Source organism: Melospiza georgiana, chromosome 19 (genome assembly GCF_028018845.1).
Source record: "Melospiza georgiana isolate bMelGeo1 chromosome 19, bMelGeo1.pri, whole genome shotgun sequence".
NCBI lineage: Eukaryota > Metazoa > Chordata > Aves > Passeriformes > Passerellidae > Melospiza > Melospiza georgiana.
Window position 1 is genome coordinate 6,122,382 of NC_080448.1, and position 18,369 is coordinate 6,140,750.

The window sequence follows — 18,369 nt, forward strand, 5'->3', positions numbered from 1 at the left end:
GTCTAAAATGATTAAAATATCCCAATTCATTTTTGGCAGGGGAAATGTTCTGCTTTGTGTCTGAAGCTTTGTGAAAGTCAGAAAATAATGCTCAAGTAAATTGTTTTGGTTTATTTCTGTAGATGCACATGTTTGTGGCTCGTTACTGTGACCTGTTGAACGTAGACATTTCCTGTGATGGCTGTGATGAAATCGCGCCCTGGCATCGCTACCGCTGCCTGCAGTGCAACGACATGGATCTGTGCAAAACCTGTTTCCTTGGTAAGCAGCACTAAATAACCCCTCAAAACCCTCTATCTGAAGCCAAAACAGTATCTTGGAAGTTATTGTCTTGGCTTGAAAAGGCAGGTGTGTGCTAAGGAAGGTAGGAGTCTTCCTTGAAATGGAAAATGTAAATTGTAAACCCTCTCCCTCTGAATTGTTATAATTTTGAAATTAAGGGGCTCTCAGGCAAAGATATGGGAATGGGAATAATAGTTCTTTACTAGGGAAGAAAATAAAAATAGAAAAATGTAGTAATACAAAACAACCCTGTCAGAGCAGTCCCTGCCCCTGTGTGTCAGGGGGTGTCCCAGCCCCATCCCAGGGGGGCTCAGCCCTCCTGCAGTGCCAGCTGTGGCTCTGCTGCAGCAGGGATCCTGCACAAGGGGGGAGTTTTCCTCTGCAGCTCCAGGGCTGCTGCAGATGGGCCTGGGCTCCCTCTGGCCATGCAGGGCAGCAGAAAGCTGCTCCTCTGGCAGTGCAGGGGGCAAAGGCTGCTGTGCTGTGCCAGGCTCAGATTGGATCCAGGCAGGAATGCTTGGCTCCTCCCCTGGGCGGAGCATCTCCCCATGGGATGCTGGGATTGGATCAGCCCTGCAGGGACACTCAGTGGCCATGGACAGCAGAGATCTGCTGGAGGGAGGGTTGGCTGTGGGAGAGATAAAGAAAAACCTGCCCCATGGACAGCAGAGAGCTGCCCCAGCTCTGACAGATGGGGATAGAACACACACCCCAACTCACATCTTGCAACCCAGGACAATTAGACACAAAATAAAGTCAAACACTTTTCTCCTGGGTTCTTTACAAATGTTTAAATGTTCTTTCCCTGGTATGAATGTGAACTTGAAATTAGGAAAGGTCTTTTGTCAAAAAGATTTACAGGGAAGTCTTTCTTTGCAGGTGGAGTTAAACCTGAAGGACATGAGGATGACCATGAAATGGTGAATATGGAATATGCCTGTGATCACTGCCAAGGAGTTATCATAGGTCGGAGAATGAACTGCAACGTTTGTGATGACTTTGACCTTTGCTATGGATGCTATCATGCAAAGAAATACTCTGACAGGTATTAAAAATGTGATTTACTTTTCCCCATGTGGCAGAAAGACCATATTTAGTAGCTAAATACAGTCAGTCATTCTCATGGTGCTTCCTATAAAGCTGTGTCTGACACCAGAACATCTCCTTGGTGTCCTTGGGTTCACTTGGGCAAGGTTCACTTGGGCAAAAATGTCTGGAAACCTGCCTCAACCACTGAAGCAGTTGTTGGTAGCAGTTGTTTTCTGGATATGGCTGGAAAGCTGCAGAAGGAACTACCAGTCCTGTATGACAGGACAGAAGAGACAATCCCTACTGTGGAAAACAACAATTTCTTTGCTATCATGCAAAGAAATACTCTGATAGGTATTAAAAATTTTATGATCTCTGGTGTCAAGCACTGTGGCTACAAGCCTTTCCCACAAATTTATAGCTCCTTGGAGAGAAGGAAAAGGTATTGGCAGGGCACATTTCAATAGCACAGCAATTAAAAATCTCCAATGACACACATGCTTCTCATGCCAGTGAGAAACCTATTGCAGTATCAGCTTCTAGACAACACCCTACCCATGCAAAGTCTTCCCTCTTCAACCATTCTACCCTCGTTTCATTCGTGGAAAGATTAATACATAAAGCAAGAAATTGCTGTGCTGTTGAAAGCAATGGGTTTTAAGTGTTTTCCTCTGAAGGTATTTTGTGTTGACTGACTGACTGACTGTGTTGATTAGCAAAAAGCCAAAAGCTGCTTTCCTAAATGTGTCCCTTGTCCTTGCAGCCACCTGCCCACCCACAGCATGACGGTGTACCCCATGGTGACCATCCGCATCAGCGACCGCCAGCGCCTCATCCAACCCTATGTCCACAACTACTCCTGGCTGCTCTTTGCTGCCCTGACCCTCTACAGTGCAGATCTGGCAAATGGGGAGGAAGTAGAAGGAGAGAAACTGGATCCTCAGGTCCTCAGTCATGCCAGGGTTCTGCAGCATCAGTGCATTCAGCTCATTGGGGACTGCCTGATGAAAGCGCAGCACGGAAAAGGTGAGTCAGCTCTGAACAATGCTTTCTACAAGTGTCACAAATGGCTGTGGTTACTGACTTGAAAGTTTCCAAAGGAAAGGGGAAGCTACTGTGTACTTCACTGAGAATAACTGTTTATGTAGAAAGCAAATGTAGAACAAGTGTCGTTCAGGGTCGCTGGAACATGGAAAATAGAGTACTTGAGAAAACTAATTTTATGCTAACATAAACATTGGACACAACTTGGCAAGTCTCTGGTTGTTTTTTTTTCCATCTTAGCTGTTGTAAAGGGATCAGTCAATACAGCTTCATGTTCTTTTAGTAATGTATCACTGACAGCTGAAGGACAGCAGATGACTTGGTGGAAAAAGTTTTTTGTTCTGCATCTCATGGGAAGAGGTTTTAAACTGTGTTTGTGGTATAAATTTCTGGCAGTGGTGTTCATTTGTCTGGAAATTGGGGGTTCTGTGAACCTACTACAGAAAATAGGGTTATACAATAGGGACCTATTTTGAATGTATCAAAAATTTTAGACTAAAATTCAAATAAGTTTTCTGGTAGTTTTTGGGAGCAGTCTAATACAACTGAAATATCACCACCAATTAATCTGTTACTCATTAATTAATCTGTTTACAATATACAGTTCTGTTTTGCAAGTCGTCAGAATATTGAAAAATAAAACAAATGTCATTTGTTATTCATAATTTCCACTCTACTGTTTTCTTAAATTAGGACCTCTGCCCCAATGGCATCTTTGAGGTGGAAGATGTCACCATCTGTCCATCACTAGTATTCAGTGGAGCTACATAATTATATGAGCTTGATAGAAAATATGTTTTTGATTAAGTTAATGTTCAAAAGAATTGTGTAAGAAGTTTGCAGGTCTCTTTTAAAGTGTTTAAGTTCTGCTTTTTGTCTGTCTTGCCACTCAACAGCTAAATAACTTTCATAACTTTTTTGCTTCCAGGACTGAAAAATTTAGCTCTCCTCTGCATGTTACCAGAAGATGAGTCCATCTCAGAGAAGGGCACTGTTTCAGGCAGTCCTCCCACAGAGAGTGCTCCAAAAAGTCACCCTGGGGATAGAGCAGGGAAGGGAAGAGATGAGAAACGCAGCCCAGGCTCGTTGGTGCATCGCAGTGTGAGTAGCTGTTACCTCCAGACCCCTGATATCACACATGTGATCTGATATTAAACATCTTCAGGTGCTTAAACACCCTATTTTGAATGTGGGACTGAAATAAGGAATATTAATTATTCCATTTGTAGGTAAAAATTGGGGGGGAAAGGACACAGTTGTTTTTTTCATTAGATCTGGCTGATCAAAAACTTCTTGTTCTGAACTGATTTTGACAAAAGTGTTGCAGGAAAGAGCCTGTCTTGTTCTTTGTGAAAGGGCTGTCATTTCTCTTGCTTGAGTATTAATATGAGTCTCCTGCAATTTAATACAGTCTTTAAAACTATTACAGTGTAATAATTCTATGTAGGGAGATATGAGCAAAATAAAAGAACATAATTTAATTGTACGGAAACTTAAGACATGAATACATCAAGAAATTCTTCCAGTAGAAGGTTTTGATACTCAAAGAAAAATGTTTGTCAAGTGCAGATGACTGAATTCTTTCCATGCTTGTTCCTGCAGATATTACATTTTGTTTTAATCTTTTAATACTTCTGGTTTATTTTTAGGGGAAAGGAGATACTCGCAAGGAAATCCAGTCTCCTGCAGAAGATAAAGCAGGAAAACAAGAAATTGAAACCAAAGCTGTCTCTGCAAAGAAAGCTGCTGTGAGACAAGAGTCAGACTTGACTGTGGATGGGAATGTTCCTGCAACAGGTAAAAAATAATTTCTCATTTTCCCTGTCACAGAAATATCTACTCATCTGCAAACAAACAGCTGTCCTTTTTATTCCTAATCCAGTTTTGCATATTTTCAAATGTCTGCGTTGTGAAAACCTGCCAGACATTGCTTTGAGCAAATGCCTTGCAGTCTGTTTAAAGGAGTCTGGAAATCAGAGTTGATTTCCACAAGTATTTATCCATGTATGGAGATAATAGTCCCTGTTGATCTAACACAACACTTGTGTGTTCTGATGCACTTGGAGCAGAAAATAAGTGTCTTATCCTGTTAAAGATTGGGATTGTAAGAATTTTGAAAGTTAAATGGATCTGTCCAGCACTGTCCTATATATATTTTACTAGATGGTATGAATTTCATTACCTTCTCTTTCTATACACTTTTATAAAGACTTCATTTTCAAATTGTAAAAATTCTTTTTTATAATTTCTATAATTTCATTGGATTATAAAAATTAAGCTATCACTTATTTATTTTATTTTTTATGTCTCTTAGGGGATTTTCTTATTTTGTTTTTATTTATAAAGCAGGTGACTCCATCTCAGAGGATTCAACCCCAAAACCAACAGAGAAGGTTTTAATACCTAGCCAGGAACAAGTTTTTGCTGAATGCTCTCAGAAGAGGATTTTGGGGTTGCTGGCAGCTATGTTACCACCTTTCAAATCAGTTAGTTCTTTTTACTTCCCTCTGGGTTTTTTTCTATGTGCACAAATAACATGAATAAAATTCATAGGAATTAACTGTGGGGTAGGACCCATGTTGCTTACATTTTATGAAATGTGAATTAGAATGTGTTCAGACATTGACAGCACTAAGGAATGTAAGAGATTGTTCCAGGGTGGGGGGAGAGGGAAGGGAACTTTAATGTATCTGGGAAGTAGAGTCTTAGCTGTTAAGCATAGTTTAATCTATGGTCATGTTAGTGATTGTTTTATCATAGTCACATTAACAGGCCAATAACCAAATAGGAATGTAGCTTCTAATTCCTTCTGTCCCATTTGAAAGACCTTCAGAACAGAAGCTTTTGCATGTGCTGACTTTGACTAAAATTCTTGTTTTCTTTCCCTGCCTCACTGAGATTTTTCTCTCTCCACAGGGCTCCACAATGTCTCTGATCAACCTAGAACAAATACTTCCACTGATGTTTCATGTTGTAATCTCAAATGCTGGCCACCTGAATGAAACTTATCATTTAACCTTGGGACTCCTGGGCCAGTTAATCCTCAGGCTAATGCCTGCAGAAGTGGATGCTGCTGTGACTAAAATCCTTTCAGCCAAACATAATTTGTTTGTACCAGGAGATGGGTCTGCAGTGCCAGAAGGATGGAAGACAACTCATCTTCTGTTCAGTCTGGGAGCTGTGTGTTTAGACAGGTGCTTCTTACCTTAACCCAATCAGTTAATCTCTGCTGAAAAGTAATTTTTTTTCATGTATGCCTTGTTCATAGAGGCTTTTTAATAAGAAGGTAATTAAACATGTACTCTGGTCATGGAAAGGGCTTAGCATCTGCAGCCTTTGTTGCAGTGGGAATTTTAATTTCCTTCCAGGGAAGGCTGGCTGCTGAAGAGTGGCCTAATTTCCTGTGCTTACCTCCACAGCATGTCAGGGAGGAGGAAGTGAGGTTTGGAAACTACAAGGAAAGCCAAAACTACAGTCCTTTACTTTTTCTGTGACATTCATTCTCTCACATTGTTACAAATCTCTTGTGTAACTTGGGAAAGGAGGAGGGTGTGTCACATAACTATCACCAGTGCTGGCTTCTGGATCTGGCTCTTCTATGCAAGAGTATTTGAGAGAGAGGTTTTTTATAGTAATATTGCACTGGAAACAGCAGAGAGGGACAGATTTGGAAAATCCTGAGAGAGTTTTTAAGCATTCTGAGATTAATGTCATGCCTGTTAAATGTGACTTATTTTTTATTGTAATTGTGTTTTAGAGGAAAGCTTCATAAACAAATAGAAAAGCATATGAAATGATTTTCATAATTTTTAAATTTATGAAAAGCATACAAAATTTAAGAATATCCAGAGCATAAGCTGAGGGAAAGGATTTTCTCAAAAACTAGCTTTAGTGTAAGAGACCAGACTGACTTTAGTGTAAGAGACCCGTCCCTGTAGGTTGTGTGATTCCAAGAGTGAGCAGGTGGTCATGTAATGGGAAATAAACCTCTTGCTGCCATGCAAACAGAAACTTCTGAGTTCTAAACTAAAATTCAGAGTTAACAGTGGCAATGCTCAGGCACACTTGATTTGGGATCTTATTCTCAGAAAGCAGAATAATATTTATGCTCTATAGAAAACAAAGCAGAATTCACGTGTCAGCTGGCATGAAAGCCTCGAGTATTTGGAAAATCATTTCTTTAACAATTTGAAAGCTGCAGCTGTGACAGATCAGCAGTGCTATGCTGTTTTGAGGAGGAATAGCCTCAGGTAAGCTGCATTCAGCCCTCCTAACACAGCCTGCTCTTGCTTTGCAGCCGGGTGGGGCTGGACTGGGCGAGCTCCATGGCCGACATCCTGCGCGCCCTGAACTCCTCGGCACAGTGGCACCATGTCATTGCTGCCTTCACTGACCACTGCATTAAACAGCTGCCCTTCCAGCTGAAGCACACCAACATCTTCACTTTGCTGGTGCTGGTTGGATTTCCTGAGGTAAGTGGTCTGGCAGTCCTAAAGGAAACAGAATTGGTTAAAGATTTTAGGTGTCTCTAAATATACACATTCCATCAGTTGGAGACAACCTTTATAAACTCTCAAAACCTGATGTGTGTGGTGTGTTCTGGGGTTCCCCATGGCAGGAAGGAATGAATGTGACTCCATGTTCTTAGAAGGCTAATTTATTATTTTATGATATTATAGTATACTATAGTATATTATAGTATAGTATATTATAGTATAGAATGCTATACTAAAACTATACTAAAGAATAGAGAAAGGATACTGACAGAAGGCTTAACAAGTTAATTAAAAATTCATGACTCTCTCCTCAGAGTTCAACACAGCTGGCTGTGATTGGTCGTTAAGTCAAAACAATTCACATGTTGGAGAAACAATCTCCAAACCACATTCCAAAGCAGCAAAACACAGGAGAAGCAAATGAGACAATAGTTTTTCTTTTTCTCTGAGGCTTCTCAGCTTCCCAGGAGAAGAATCCTTGGCAAGGGGATTTTTCCAGAAAACATGACAGTGACAGATGTGTGTCAGAGTTCACATCTTTCCTGTAGTGCATAATTAACAGTGATCTAATGAAGAATAATGAGCTGGTTTTGCCTGGCATTTCTTTGGATGCTGCTTATAACTGCTACAAGCAAACCAGCTTCATTTGTTTCAGTATCTAAAAGGACTTCTGTACAAGCAAAACAATCCATTCTCCATTCTCCATCTTGATGTTCATAACTGATACAATGCCTATGTAACATTAAGTTGGTTATTGTAGGCATTTGTTTTATAGTCTTGGACTTCCATTTTCTAAAGACCAGCAAATACCAGGCATCAAGCAGTGGTTCAGCTAAAAAATACAATAGCAAAAATAAGCAATACAATAAAATACAGTAGCAAGAATAAGCAATACAATGAAATACAATAGCAAGAATAAGCAAATGTAACCAATAGAAGACATGGCTGTGTATTTGTAAATTAATATTCCAAATGCTAACTGCATTTCTGCTGCTGTTCCAGGTGCTGTGTATGGGCACTCGCTCTGTGTACATGGACAATGCTAATGAGCCTCACAATGTGATCATCCTGAAGCACTTCACTGAGAAAAACAGGGCTGTGGTTGTGGACATCAAAACCCGAAAGAGAAAAACAGGTTCTGTGACATTTTTGTTTTATCAGAGAATCACAGAGTATTTCCTTACAGTTTGTTAAAAGCAAATGTTAACCACACCACTGAGCAGAGTTTGAAATCCATTATTAGTAAGTTGCCTGATTTTCTGCTCACAGGTTACCAGATTCTGCTTGCATGTCATTGCCAAATTGTGAAACGTCTGCAGAAATTATTTCAATTATTTTTATTTAGAAAAGGATTTAGAAAGCTGTTGAGACCTTTCTGTTGATTGAGAAATCTCAGAAGCAGGCTTTTGATGAAGATAAAGCAGTTGTTTAAAGACTTGTGTAGTGCTTGTGTGTTATCCTTTAAAAACCTGTGCTTAATGTTTTAGAACAATTGCTAATTATAAAACAGCTTGGATATCCCTAAAATTTCAAAAAGATCATTTAAAAAATCAAAAAAGATAAATTTATTTATTAATTAATATAAATAATATAATTATATATAAACAAAATATATAGACTATATTGATTAATATATATTTATATACTTTCAATATAGAATATATTTAATATGCCAAAAATTTCATACTATTTAATATTTAATGTATATTTAACATTTAATTAATATTTAGTATATATTTAACATTTCAATTTAATATTTAATATATATTTTTATATAACAAATCAGTTGGGTTTTTAGGAGCAAGGGCTTTTCTCTTTGTATGACCTAATGTAGTGAAGTTAATAAAGCAAAGGTTGTTCTAAGATTTGACTACTGAAGTTGTGTAAAAGACATTTGGAAAAATCAACAGACTAAACCACTTTTTTATATTCAAGGAAGATTTGAATATAAAAGCTCTTCTTTTTGTTTAACTGTTGACATTTTAAACAGTAAGATCAGCAATATTTATTTCATCATATCAATTGCAGGTCAGAATTTTCCCCATTTTAGTTGTAAAATACAACATGAGCTGCTGTGCTGCTAATGTGCAAATATATGCTGTTGCCAGAAGTGACCTGGGGATTTTTAACTTTCACTGAAAAATGAAATACTTTCTTGACTGTTCAGGGAATCTGAGATAATTTTTGTATTAGACCTTTTTTAGAATATAATTGATGTAAGGATGTCTCAACCTCCTCATATCTACTAAGAGATGACTCTACAACATTTCGATGTGAACCAAGTAAATTATGTTTTTTTCTCTCTTGTAGTGAAAGACTATCAATTGATTCAGAAATGTGGGCAGGAGGGCAGTGATTCCCAAACCCAGCTGAGGCAGTACCTGCAGCACTTTGTCCTCATCTCCACCCACCTCCTGCAGACCAGCATGGACAGCAGCTATGCTGAGGCAGTGGAGACAACCTGGGTCCTGTCACTGGCTCTGAAGGGGCTCTACAGAACTCTGAAGGTACCTGACACAGAATATGGTAAAAAACCAAAAATTCGTGTTCTACCCTGTGCTGCAGGAACTTGGGTGTTGACTGAGCCCACTGGGGAATCACCACAAGGGCATTTCTGTCCCAGCTGGATCCTTTATTCCCAGTCTGTAGGGGGTTGGAAATGTTGCTGGGCTTTAAATGGCTTTTGTGAGTCTGAGCTGTAAGTTGTTTTGATTCTCCTCTGTGGGGGCCAGCCATTCAGGAGAGCTCAGGAAGAAATTCCTAGAGATAAGTCAGCTTCACTCCATAAAATGTTTTCTCACTCCTGAAGTATTTGAAGAGGAAATTTTTCTTTTTTTTTTTTTTCCCCTTTTTCCCCATTTTTTCACTATTTCCCCCTTTCCTTTTCCCCCTTTCCTTTTCCCCCTTTCCTTTTCCCCTTTCCTTTTCCCCTTTCCTTTTTCTTTTTTCCTGAGTTACTACTCTGTGCACATCACAGATGATACCCTTAGGGGATTTGCAATGGGGATTTTTATTTTAGGGAAATGCAAGGAAAAGATTCCCAGTGTAATTCATCTGGGCAGGAAATTCACCCAAGGCTGTGTGACAAGGCCTCTCAAGCACTGTGATGCATTGTTCCTTTTTTAGTTATTTATTTTAATGTGTGTGTGTCTGTGTGTGCAGATTCATGGCTTTAAGGAGATCCAGTCTGCCTTTCTTCAGTCTGGTTTACTCAAACTCCTGGTGAAGAAGTGTAGCAAAGGAACTGGCTTCAGTAAGACTTGGCTTCTCCGAGACCTGGAGGTAAGAAAAGTGACATTTGGTAAAAAGTCAGGCTTCACACAGTGGCATGAGAGGTTATGGCAGTACCCTGCCCTCCTGGAGACTCAGGATTATCCCTAATTAATCTCTAAACCAATGTTCACTTAACTGTATCCCTGAATCTGCCTCTTCTGCCCATCATAATCCTGTGGATAACAGACTAAATTCTTTAAAGCAGGAGCTGATTTTCACTAATATGATTTTATTTGGAAAACAATTTGCAGGATGAGACATTACTCACCTACTCAGATTGTTTTATGGATTTTATTTAGACTGGTCTTGACAATTCCATTCTTCAATTTAGAAAATAATCTCAAAGAAAAGCATGACTTGCACAAGGTTTTGCTGCAGTGCAGATGGGGAGATCAATGCACACGTGGGATATTCTTTCCCAGTGGTTGTTTATTGCTGAAAGATAAGTGTGGTTCAACTGTTAGTTATGTTTTATCTTAGGCAGGAGTTGTGTTAGTTCATCTTTAGGACTATGGAGAAGCCAAAGGGATGTTTTCAAAGGAGCAGGGTGTGTAGGGGCATCACTGGCATTTTGTGATGGTCACCTTTGCTCTGGTTTTGTCTTGGAATCTTCAAATCTTTGTTGTACTGAAATGGTTAAATAATTACTTTCTTGACTTCCTTTGCACTTTCAGCTAATCACTGAAGTTGTCTTTGCAGCAGCATGGAAGGTGTAACTCATTAGTGAAGTGGGAAATGGTTTTGGTTTGTGTTTTGGGGTTGGTTTTTTATTTTTAGGTGTGCTTCCTTATAAAATAGCATTTGTTAAGCACTGTTCAGGTCTGATAATGTTCCTCTAAGATGCTGATTGCAAATAAACTCTTAATACCTGCAGCTGTCACACCATATGTTATCTTTTTTCTGTGCAGATTTTGTCAATAATGCTGTATTCCTCAAAGCAAGACATCAGTTCCCTGGCTGAGCAGGAGGATACTGAACTGGAAGACAGGGAACAAGATCAGGATGTGGAGCAGCCTGTTGTTGGTCCTGTTGACTTAGAGCAGAACAAACTCGATCCTCTGGAGGGCCTGGATGAAGCCACCAAAATTTGCTTCTTGGTATTTAAATTCATTTACCTCCTTTTGGGTAAATCTGCATTTGCTAGTTGCATAAAACATTTGGTGATTCATGTGGTTGTTTTCCTTCTAAATTTATAGAGTATGGGTCTATGTGATTGCAGTGCATCATTCTTTAATGAAAATAAAATAGATCTACAGTAATGAATGCTACAAAATCATTATACTGTGTTATACTAAATTGCTTCTCATTATTGTTAATCCAGATGCTAAGTTCATTAATTCTCTCCCTACAAAGTGGGAAATAATGCTTAGGTCATTCTTAAAGAAATTCAGTCTTTCTTTTCCTCCTCTGATGTATTTTTGGGGTTTTTTAAATTTCTTTTTGCTCCTTGCTCAGATGACACATGATGCACTTAATGCACCTCTCCACATTCTTCGAGCCATGTATGAGCTGCAGATGAAAAGAACTGAATCTTTTTTCCTGGAAGTTCAAAAGAGGTATGTGAAGTTCTGGGTCCAGCAGAGAAAGTGGTGGGTGAAAATCTAAAATCCTCTCAGTGCTGGATAGAAATTCTTCCAAGGATAAGATTTGGTTTTCATGTGTGAAAAAGTAAGGAAATAAACTCTGCTAAGTTGTATTTATGGAAGCAAGTCACCATCCTCTGAAACACATCATATGCTCCCATATGAAGTTCCACTGTGGCTCTAAATCCTGTGAACTGAGTCGAGTCAAGAGCTCACATGTGGCTTCTGGTACTCAGAGATCTCACAGAGACACCATGTTCTCACAGAAATGAGTGATTTTTGTAACATTTAAATCCTTTGGCTTGTTAGAACAGGGGAACAGTTAACATGACAAAAATAGACAGAGCTTAATCTTTCCAAAACAGAAGGTGGGAAGATTTAATTTGCATTTAATTGCCCTAATTGAGTTTGCATTACTTTGGAAACACATTTGTGTATTTTTGATTTCTTTGCCTGTGTGAAGGTTTGATGGGGATGTGATCACAACGGATGAGAGGATCCGGACCCTGGCTCAGAAGTGGCAGCCCAGCAAACGCCTGAGGCTGGAGGAGCAGAGCTCCAAGGCAGTGGATACAGACATGATCATCTTGCCCTGTTTGGTATGGACACCTCTACAAACAGCAACAGCTGGAAAATAATCAATTCTGGCATTCATGCCTGCGATTTTTTTTATATATATCTGAAATAATCTGTTATCAATGTTTTATGTCAAAATGAATAAGCAAGTATTTCTTCCTTTTTATTCCTTCCTTAAGGAAGTGAAAAAACTTGATTCCCACATCAGGAGAACAAATTGTGTTTGCAGGCTGTAATTTCCTCCCCTTACCCAAGAGAGATTGTATCTCATTGCTGTAAGCCTATGCCCTGCTACTGTTTTAGCATATCATTGTTATCTTAAATTCAGAAGAAATAGGAAGCAATGAATTTATCTTGTAAAGTAGACACTGCACTTGCAAGCTTTGGGTTTTGTATTCAATTACAGGGTCCCACAGCTCTGCTTTATTTTGAGGGCTCACTCCTGGCCATGAGGTGTCACCAGCACAGCTGTTTATCAGTTGCATAGCAAAGGGCAAGGAGCTTCCTGAAGCAGTTTCACATAACTAAAAGAAAAAAATAGACCTTTCAACAGCTTATACAGAGGCTGTGAAATACCCACGCCTGGAAATTGTCCAAACTTAACTGGACAAAGCCCTGATTTTGAAGTTATCTCAGCCTTAAGTCAAATTTGGAGCAAGTGATCTCCAAAAGTTCCTCCCAATTGCCTCATTTTAGGGCACTTGGTAGCTTTACCTCTGTAGGTGAGCTTCAGTTAACACTAATTCTGGTTAGAATTCTGCCTGCTATTTCCACAAATGCATCAGTGTGTGTAGACATAAACAATGTTTCTCAGGAAATCTGTAGCTGTGTGAGATATCCTACATTTGTGGGGTTTTTTCACAAATTCATTTATAAATTCAGCTTGCAATTTTTCCGATCAGATATCCAAACATAAGGCAATAAATTATTAACAGCCTGTTTTCAAACTTGCATTTCTCTTCTTGCAGTCCAAGCCTGTACTGTGTGATAAAGCAACAGAAGAAACCAATCCTGTAGCCCAGAAACTCATCACCAACACAGAGAGTGACCTGCAGCTGAGCTACGCCAAGCAGCGCCGCACCAAGAGCTCCATCCTCCTGCACAAGGAGCTGGACTCCAGGAGTAAAAAGGCTGTCAGGGACTACCTGTACCGTGTCAATGAGGCTATTGCAGTTCTCTATGCCAGGCATGTGCTGGCATCCTTGTTAGCTGAGTGGCCTGATGATGTGGCAATAAATGAGGAAATCCTAGACCTCAGTGGCCCAGCCCATATGACATACATCCTGGACATGCTGATGCAGCTAGAGGAGAAGCAGCTATGGGAAAAAGTAAGTGGATTTCACTTAGGATTTCACTTAGACATGTGAACAAAACCTGTGCCCACATGCCATGAGACTCTGACTAACAGGAATACATGCAGTTCCTTTTTGCAACGAAATTGAAACTCCGAAATTTAAATTAGTTCTGAAAAACCAGTTGGAATCTGTCAGTCTTGATGTGCTGATCTTGTTAAGAGAAAATGAAAAAATAGCTGTGTAGAGAGAACTCTTTCAGTTATGAAAGAGAAACTGGTAAAATAGGCAGTCTGGTTTGAAAATAGACAATATAGATGGTAATCTAGAGAAATTGGTAAAATTGGCAGTGCCTTTTAAAAGCTGCTGTTTTCTTAGATCTCAATGTCTATATTGTAATACCTGCTACTCCACTGATGAGCTGCTGGTGGAAGTGATCTCGGAATTACAATAGAATGTTTTAATGAAAATGTCAGCTCAAGGCTTCACAGCAGTCAAAGCAAATCAAGTGCTGGGAATCTTCAAAAAGGGAATGAAAAATAAAGCAGAAGGCATTGATATGCCACTGAACCAATGCTATGCACTCTTGAACTGCAGTGACTCCCTCATCTCCTTAAAAAATTAAAATAAGGTGCAGTACAACTGGAAGAGGCCTAAAGAAGAATGGCAGGGATTATTACAGCCATAAAATAATTTCAGTATGAGGAACCAACTGGTTTTCTTCCTTCTGGATCTTTCCCCTGTGAGGCATTGAGGGAGAGGGAGCAATGGAAAAATCTGTTCATCTTTCTCTGTAGATTTAAAGCAGTAAATAGCATGCAAAAGTTTAGAGCCAGTATTATTCACTGGCCCTCCCAGTAAGAAAACAAAGGAGTGTCAGATTAAGGTAATAAGTGGCAGGTCCAAAACAAACCAAAAGAACAGGCTCTTGACACAGTAAGTCATGGAAATTGTTGCCCCAGGGTGTTTTTATGGGTTCAGAAAAGGGCAGGATGAACTGATAGAATAAAATCCATTAAGGCATATTAAATGTAAAAGCCTGGCCTTTGTCTTAGGCTGTTCTGTATGTGCAGAGTGCATTCAGGAAACTGCTGCATGCTGCTTTGTTTTTGAAACTCCTTTTCCCAAGAAATCAGTTTTTGGCAGATTTGAAGATGAACCTGCTGGCCTGAGCTGGTGGATTACATTTTGTAGGAGGAGTTGGGAGATGGTAGATGAAGACATGGCCTCAATGAGTTACTCTGATGATATGAAAGGGCCTCAAGAATTCCTGGATTCAGGGCTTTTATGCCCTGTTATAAAAATAAGAAAAAGGGAAACTCAGGTGGTTCTGAATTCTGTTTAGTGTGTCCTGATAGATTAAAGGACATTTTTGGATAGTTTTAAATGTACAGGACTTGCATCTGCTGCTTTCAAAACTTCAGCCATCTCATTGATACTTTATAATTTCTTCTTATGCACAGAGTTGTACTTTTTTGGTTTTTGAAGGCTGAAATATAGACATGTTCTATTAAAATCAAAACCTGTAGGTATAGAAGGCAAAGAAAGGTGCCTGTTTAGTATGTTAACAAAGTTGTTTATCTCACTTGATTACAGCTTTAGTTTCCTGTTAATTACTTCATGGATTAGCCTTGTGTGAGGAGACATGGCCAATATCTGTCATGTTTTTATCAAAAAAAGAATGAAAAGTCTAGAACAGAAGACAGAGTGAAATCTTTTGTGCTTATGGAGATGACACTTGCAGGCATAATTTCTGCATTTATCTTGCTGGTACCTTGATTCCCTGTTCCAAAATACTGTGTGGCTGGACATGACTCGTGTCAGCCATCAGAATGTACAGCTGTAAATGTTCTTTTGACAGTAAATTATATTTCCATGACATTTCTCCCCCCAGATTCTGCAGAAGGTGCTGCATGGGTGCAAGGAGAGCATGCTGGGGACCATGGCCCTGACAGCCTGTCAGTTCATGGAGGAGCCAGGGATGGCTGTGCAGATGAGGGAATCTCAGCATCCTTACAACAACAACACCAACTTTGAGGTAGGGCAGGCAGGGCTTACAGACATCACTTGATGCTGGAATCACCCAGGGGTGGAGCAGAAGCCTCTCAGAGTTCACAGGGGTATCTGTGGGACTGAATTCTGTGCTTGAAGCACCTGTGAAGTGTGGTCAGTCTTCCTTGGAAAAGGCTGATGTCAGATAGCTCAGGCCTTGTCCTGCAAAGAAATGTGTTCAATCAAGCACTTTAATGGAATTCTAATTCAATCCCATGAAAAATGCATAACTTACATGGTTTTACTGTGCATGTATTTCAAGCAGATCAGATTTGTAAATGGTTTCAAGGCCTTAATGATCAAATGTTTCTACCCTTCCTTCCAAAGATTTGTTTCAGTTGGCCATTTCCAGCTGGCCCTTGTGCTGTTAGATGAACAGCACAAACAATTCCCTGTCACAAACAATTTCTGACTTTCTTCTCTTGATACTGTTTGATAGCATTTTTCTGATATGGTTTGGTAAGTAATTATTGCCTCTGGGCAGTCTTGGGATTTTTAATTTCCCTGCTGCTCTGACTCCTCTGATTTTCAATTTTAAAATGCATATAACCCCTTAGGTTCTGGCAGTGAGATCAATATCAGCAACAATTACTGCTTTTAAAAAAGGAAAGCATTGCTGGCAATTCATTTTACATGCTTACCAGCTAATGTGAACAATAGACCATGCTTTACATTTGTTAAATTAGATCAGGGTAAAATATGAAAGTAAAAAACTCACAGAGATGCTGTAATTCTTATATCTCCCTTGTTCATATAGTGTTCAGTGGGCTGTGGGCAGTGCAGTGTGCCAGCACACAAAACTGCTGTGTTTATTTCTCAGGATAAAGTTCACATTCCTGGTGCTATCTACCTCTCCATCAAGTTTGACTCTCAGTGTAACACAGAGGAGGGCTGTGATGAGCTGCTCATGTCCAGCAGCAGCGACTTCCAGCAGGACCGGCACAGCTTCAGTGGCTCCCCCCAGAAATGGACTGACTTCGAGCTTCCAGGTGAGCAGGGCTGCTCCAAGGGCATGCAGGATGCTGCTGGGGCTCCTGAGAGAAACTCCTGATGAGTTAAATGTCCTGAGATGTGCAGGGAAAAAGCCAATCCTTTCCTTGTCCCACTCTGTTTGCTCTGACGTGCTGCTCTTGCATTTGTTTCTGCAAAGTGCCTTATCTGTTGTTGTGCTGTGACCTTTTCTTTCCACCACTCACTCAAAGCATGCACTCAGCTACTGGAAACAAATTTGATCTTGATTGCGTTCCAACACAGTCCTTGTTCTGCACGATATTCACTGACATTGTTTATGCCTTGTCTTACTTTCCACAGGAAGCATGTTTTTTTTTATTTAAAAAAAGAAAAGATATGCTTGTCTCTGTGCTCTGCTGCTGCTCTGAGCAAAGAGAGGCAGTGCCAGCACCTTGGCTCCAGCTGGTGCCACAGAGCACAGCTGGAAAAAACCCAAGGTTTGACTGCCAGCTGCACTCTGGATTCCCTAACACATTTGTGAGAGCAAATGCCTGAGAGCTCAAGGACTGCCCAGTCCCTGCTTCTGATTTTAACCTGGTTTAACCCACTGAACACTGCAGGAAGCTCTTGACTTCAAGGACTGGCAGCACCTGTAAAGAGATTTAGGAGCTTTCTTAGCAAACCTGTTGGGGTTACAAGTGCTGGTTTTGGGTTGCAAGTGCTGGTTTTGGGTTGCAAGGTACTTGTTAAAAGCAGATGTGTGTTCTGTAGAAATATTTTAGATTTTTGTGAACTTCTATCTGTCTTCTTTTTCATCCCTAATAGTTGCTGAGGTTTGCCAAGGAGCTGAACTTCGAAGCTCATTGTTTAGAGCAGCTTTGGCTGTGAAACTTGAGTTTCACCTTGTGAAAATTCATTTACAACCAAGGCTGTCTGGATTAAGGCTCTTGGTTCCAGCAGGTTTTAGCTGAAACCAGACATTTGAAGGCTTCTGGGCTTTTTATTTAATTGAAGGACTTTCTTTTATAAGTAGGAGAGAACACTGTCTCCATTTCATGGTAAAAAGGGAAATTCTTTTATAGATATTTCATTTTAAATCCTAAAAAATGTTTTCAAAATTTTTCTTGTTCATGCAACTTTGAAAATTCTGCTTCCCAATGAAACCTAACCTGCTTGTCCCAGGGTGACAGGCTTTTCCATGGGGCAGGAGGTTACTTTAAGTTTTAACAGCTCTAGTATTATAGAGCACAATAGATAAGAAGATGTTTTCTGTAGTGTTACAGCCAACTACCAGGATTTATCTCTGAAGGTGAAGATGCCACAATGGCAAAAACCTTTTGAGTGTTTTTTGCCTGATTGTAAAGTGGCCAAATGTTTTGATAGTCCTTCTATTAAAAGTGATTAAGTTTGTTTTCTTCCTTGGAGTAGAAATGTTCATTTTAATATTTTGACAATACTTTCAAATATTTTAAACCTTTTGTTTAATGAATTTAAGTGTTGTTGCGAAGAACTTGGCTGCCTGTGTAGGGGTTCTTGTTTCATAAATCATAACTGATCCAGTAACACAATTGGAAAAGTGAAGTTACATGTAGAGAATATGGAGTTACTTTAATTTCCTATATTTAGTTGTCAAAAATGTAAAAGACATTATCCTTCCTATCCAGTATCTTTAGACAGGGGAAACTATTGTGGGTTTTGCTTCAGCCTCCTCTCTTTGTGCTTCATAGTTACCAAAAAATAAAAGACCACCTCCCTTAAATGAAGACATCTAGTATTAATTAATTTCAGATT

At 39.7% G+C, this 18,369-nt stretch overlaps 1 protein-coding gene across 1 annotated transcript in view; it reads left to right on the top strand.

The window, feature by feature from the left end:
- ZZEF1 (zinc finger ZZ-type and EF-hand domain containing 1) overlaps positions 1–18,369 on the top strand; it is a 60,681-nt gene that overhangs the window by 36,087 nt on the left and 6,225 nt on the right. The window contains exons 34-50 of the mRNA XM_058037401.1: positions 123–261; positions 1,162–1,327; positions 2,075–2,337; positions 3,284–3,456; positions 4,005–4,152; positions 4,702–4,841; positions 5,272–5,549; positions 6,653–6,827; positions 7,854–7,986; positions 9,162–9,358; positions 10,014–10,133; positions 11,033–11,221; positions 11,580–11,680; positions 12,171–12,306; positions 13,252–13,611; positions 15,470–15,613; positions 16,448–16,616. Coding sequence (XP_057893384.1) covers positions 123–261; positions 1,162–1,327; positions 2,075–2,337; positions 3,284–3,456; positions 4,005–4,152; positions 4,702–4,841; positions 5,272–5,549; positions 6,653–6,827; positions 7,854–7,986; positions 9,162–9,358; positions 10,014–10,133; positions 11,033–11,221; positions 11,580–11,680; positions 12,171–12,306; positions 13,252–13,611; positions 15,470–15,613; positions 16,448–16,616 — 3,031 coding nt within the window. The remainder of the gene's footprint in view (positions 1–122; positions 262–1,161; positions 1,328–2,074; positions 2,338–3,283; positions 3,457–4,004; positions 4,153–4,701; positions 4,842–5,271; positions 5,550–6,652; positions 6,828–7,853; positions 7,987–9,161; positions 9,359–10,013; positions 10,134–11,032; positions 11,222–11,579; positions 11,681–12,170; positions 12,307–13,251; positions 13,612–15,469; positions 15,614–16,447; positions 16,617–18,369) is intronic.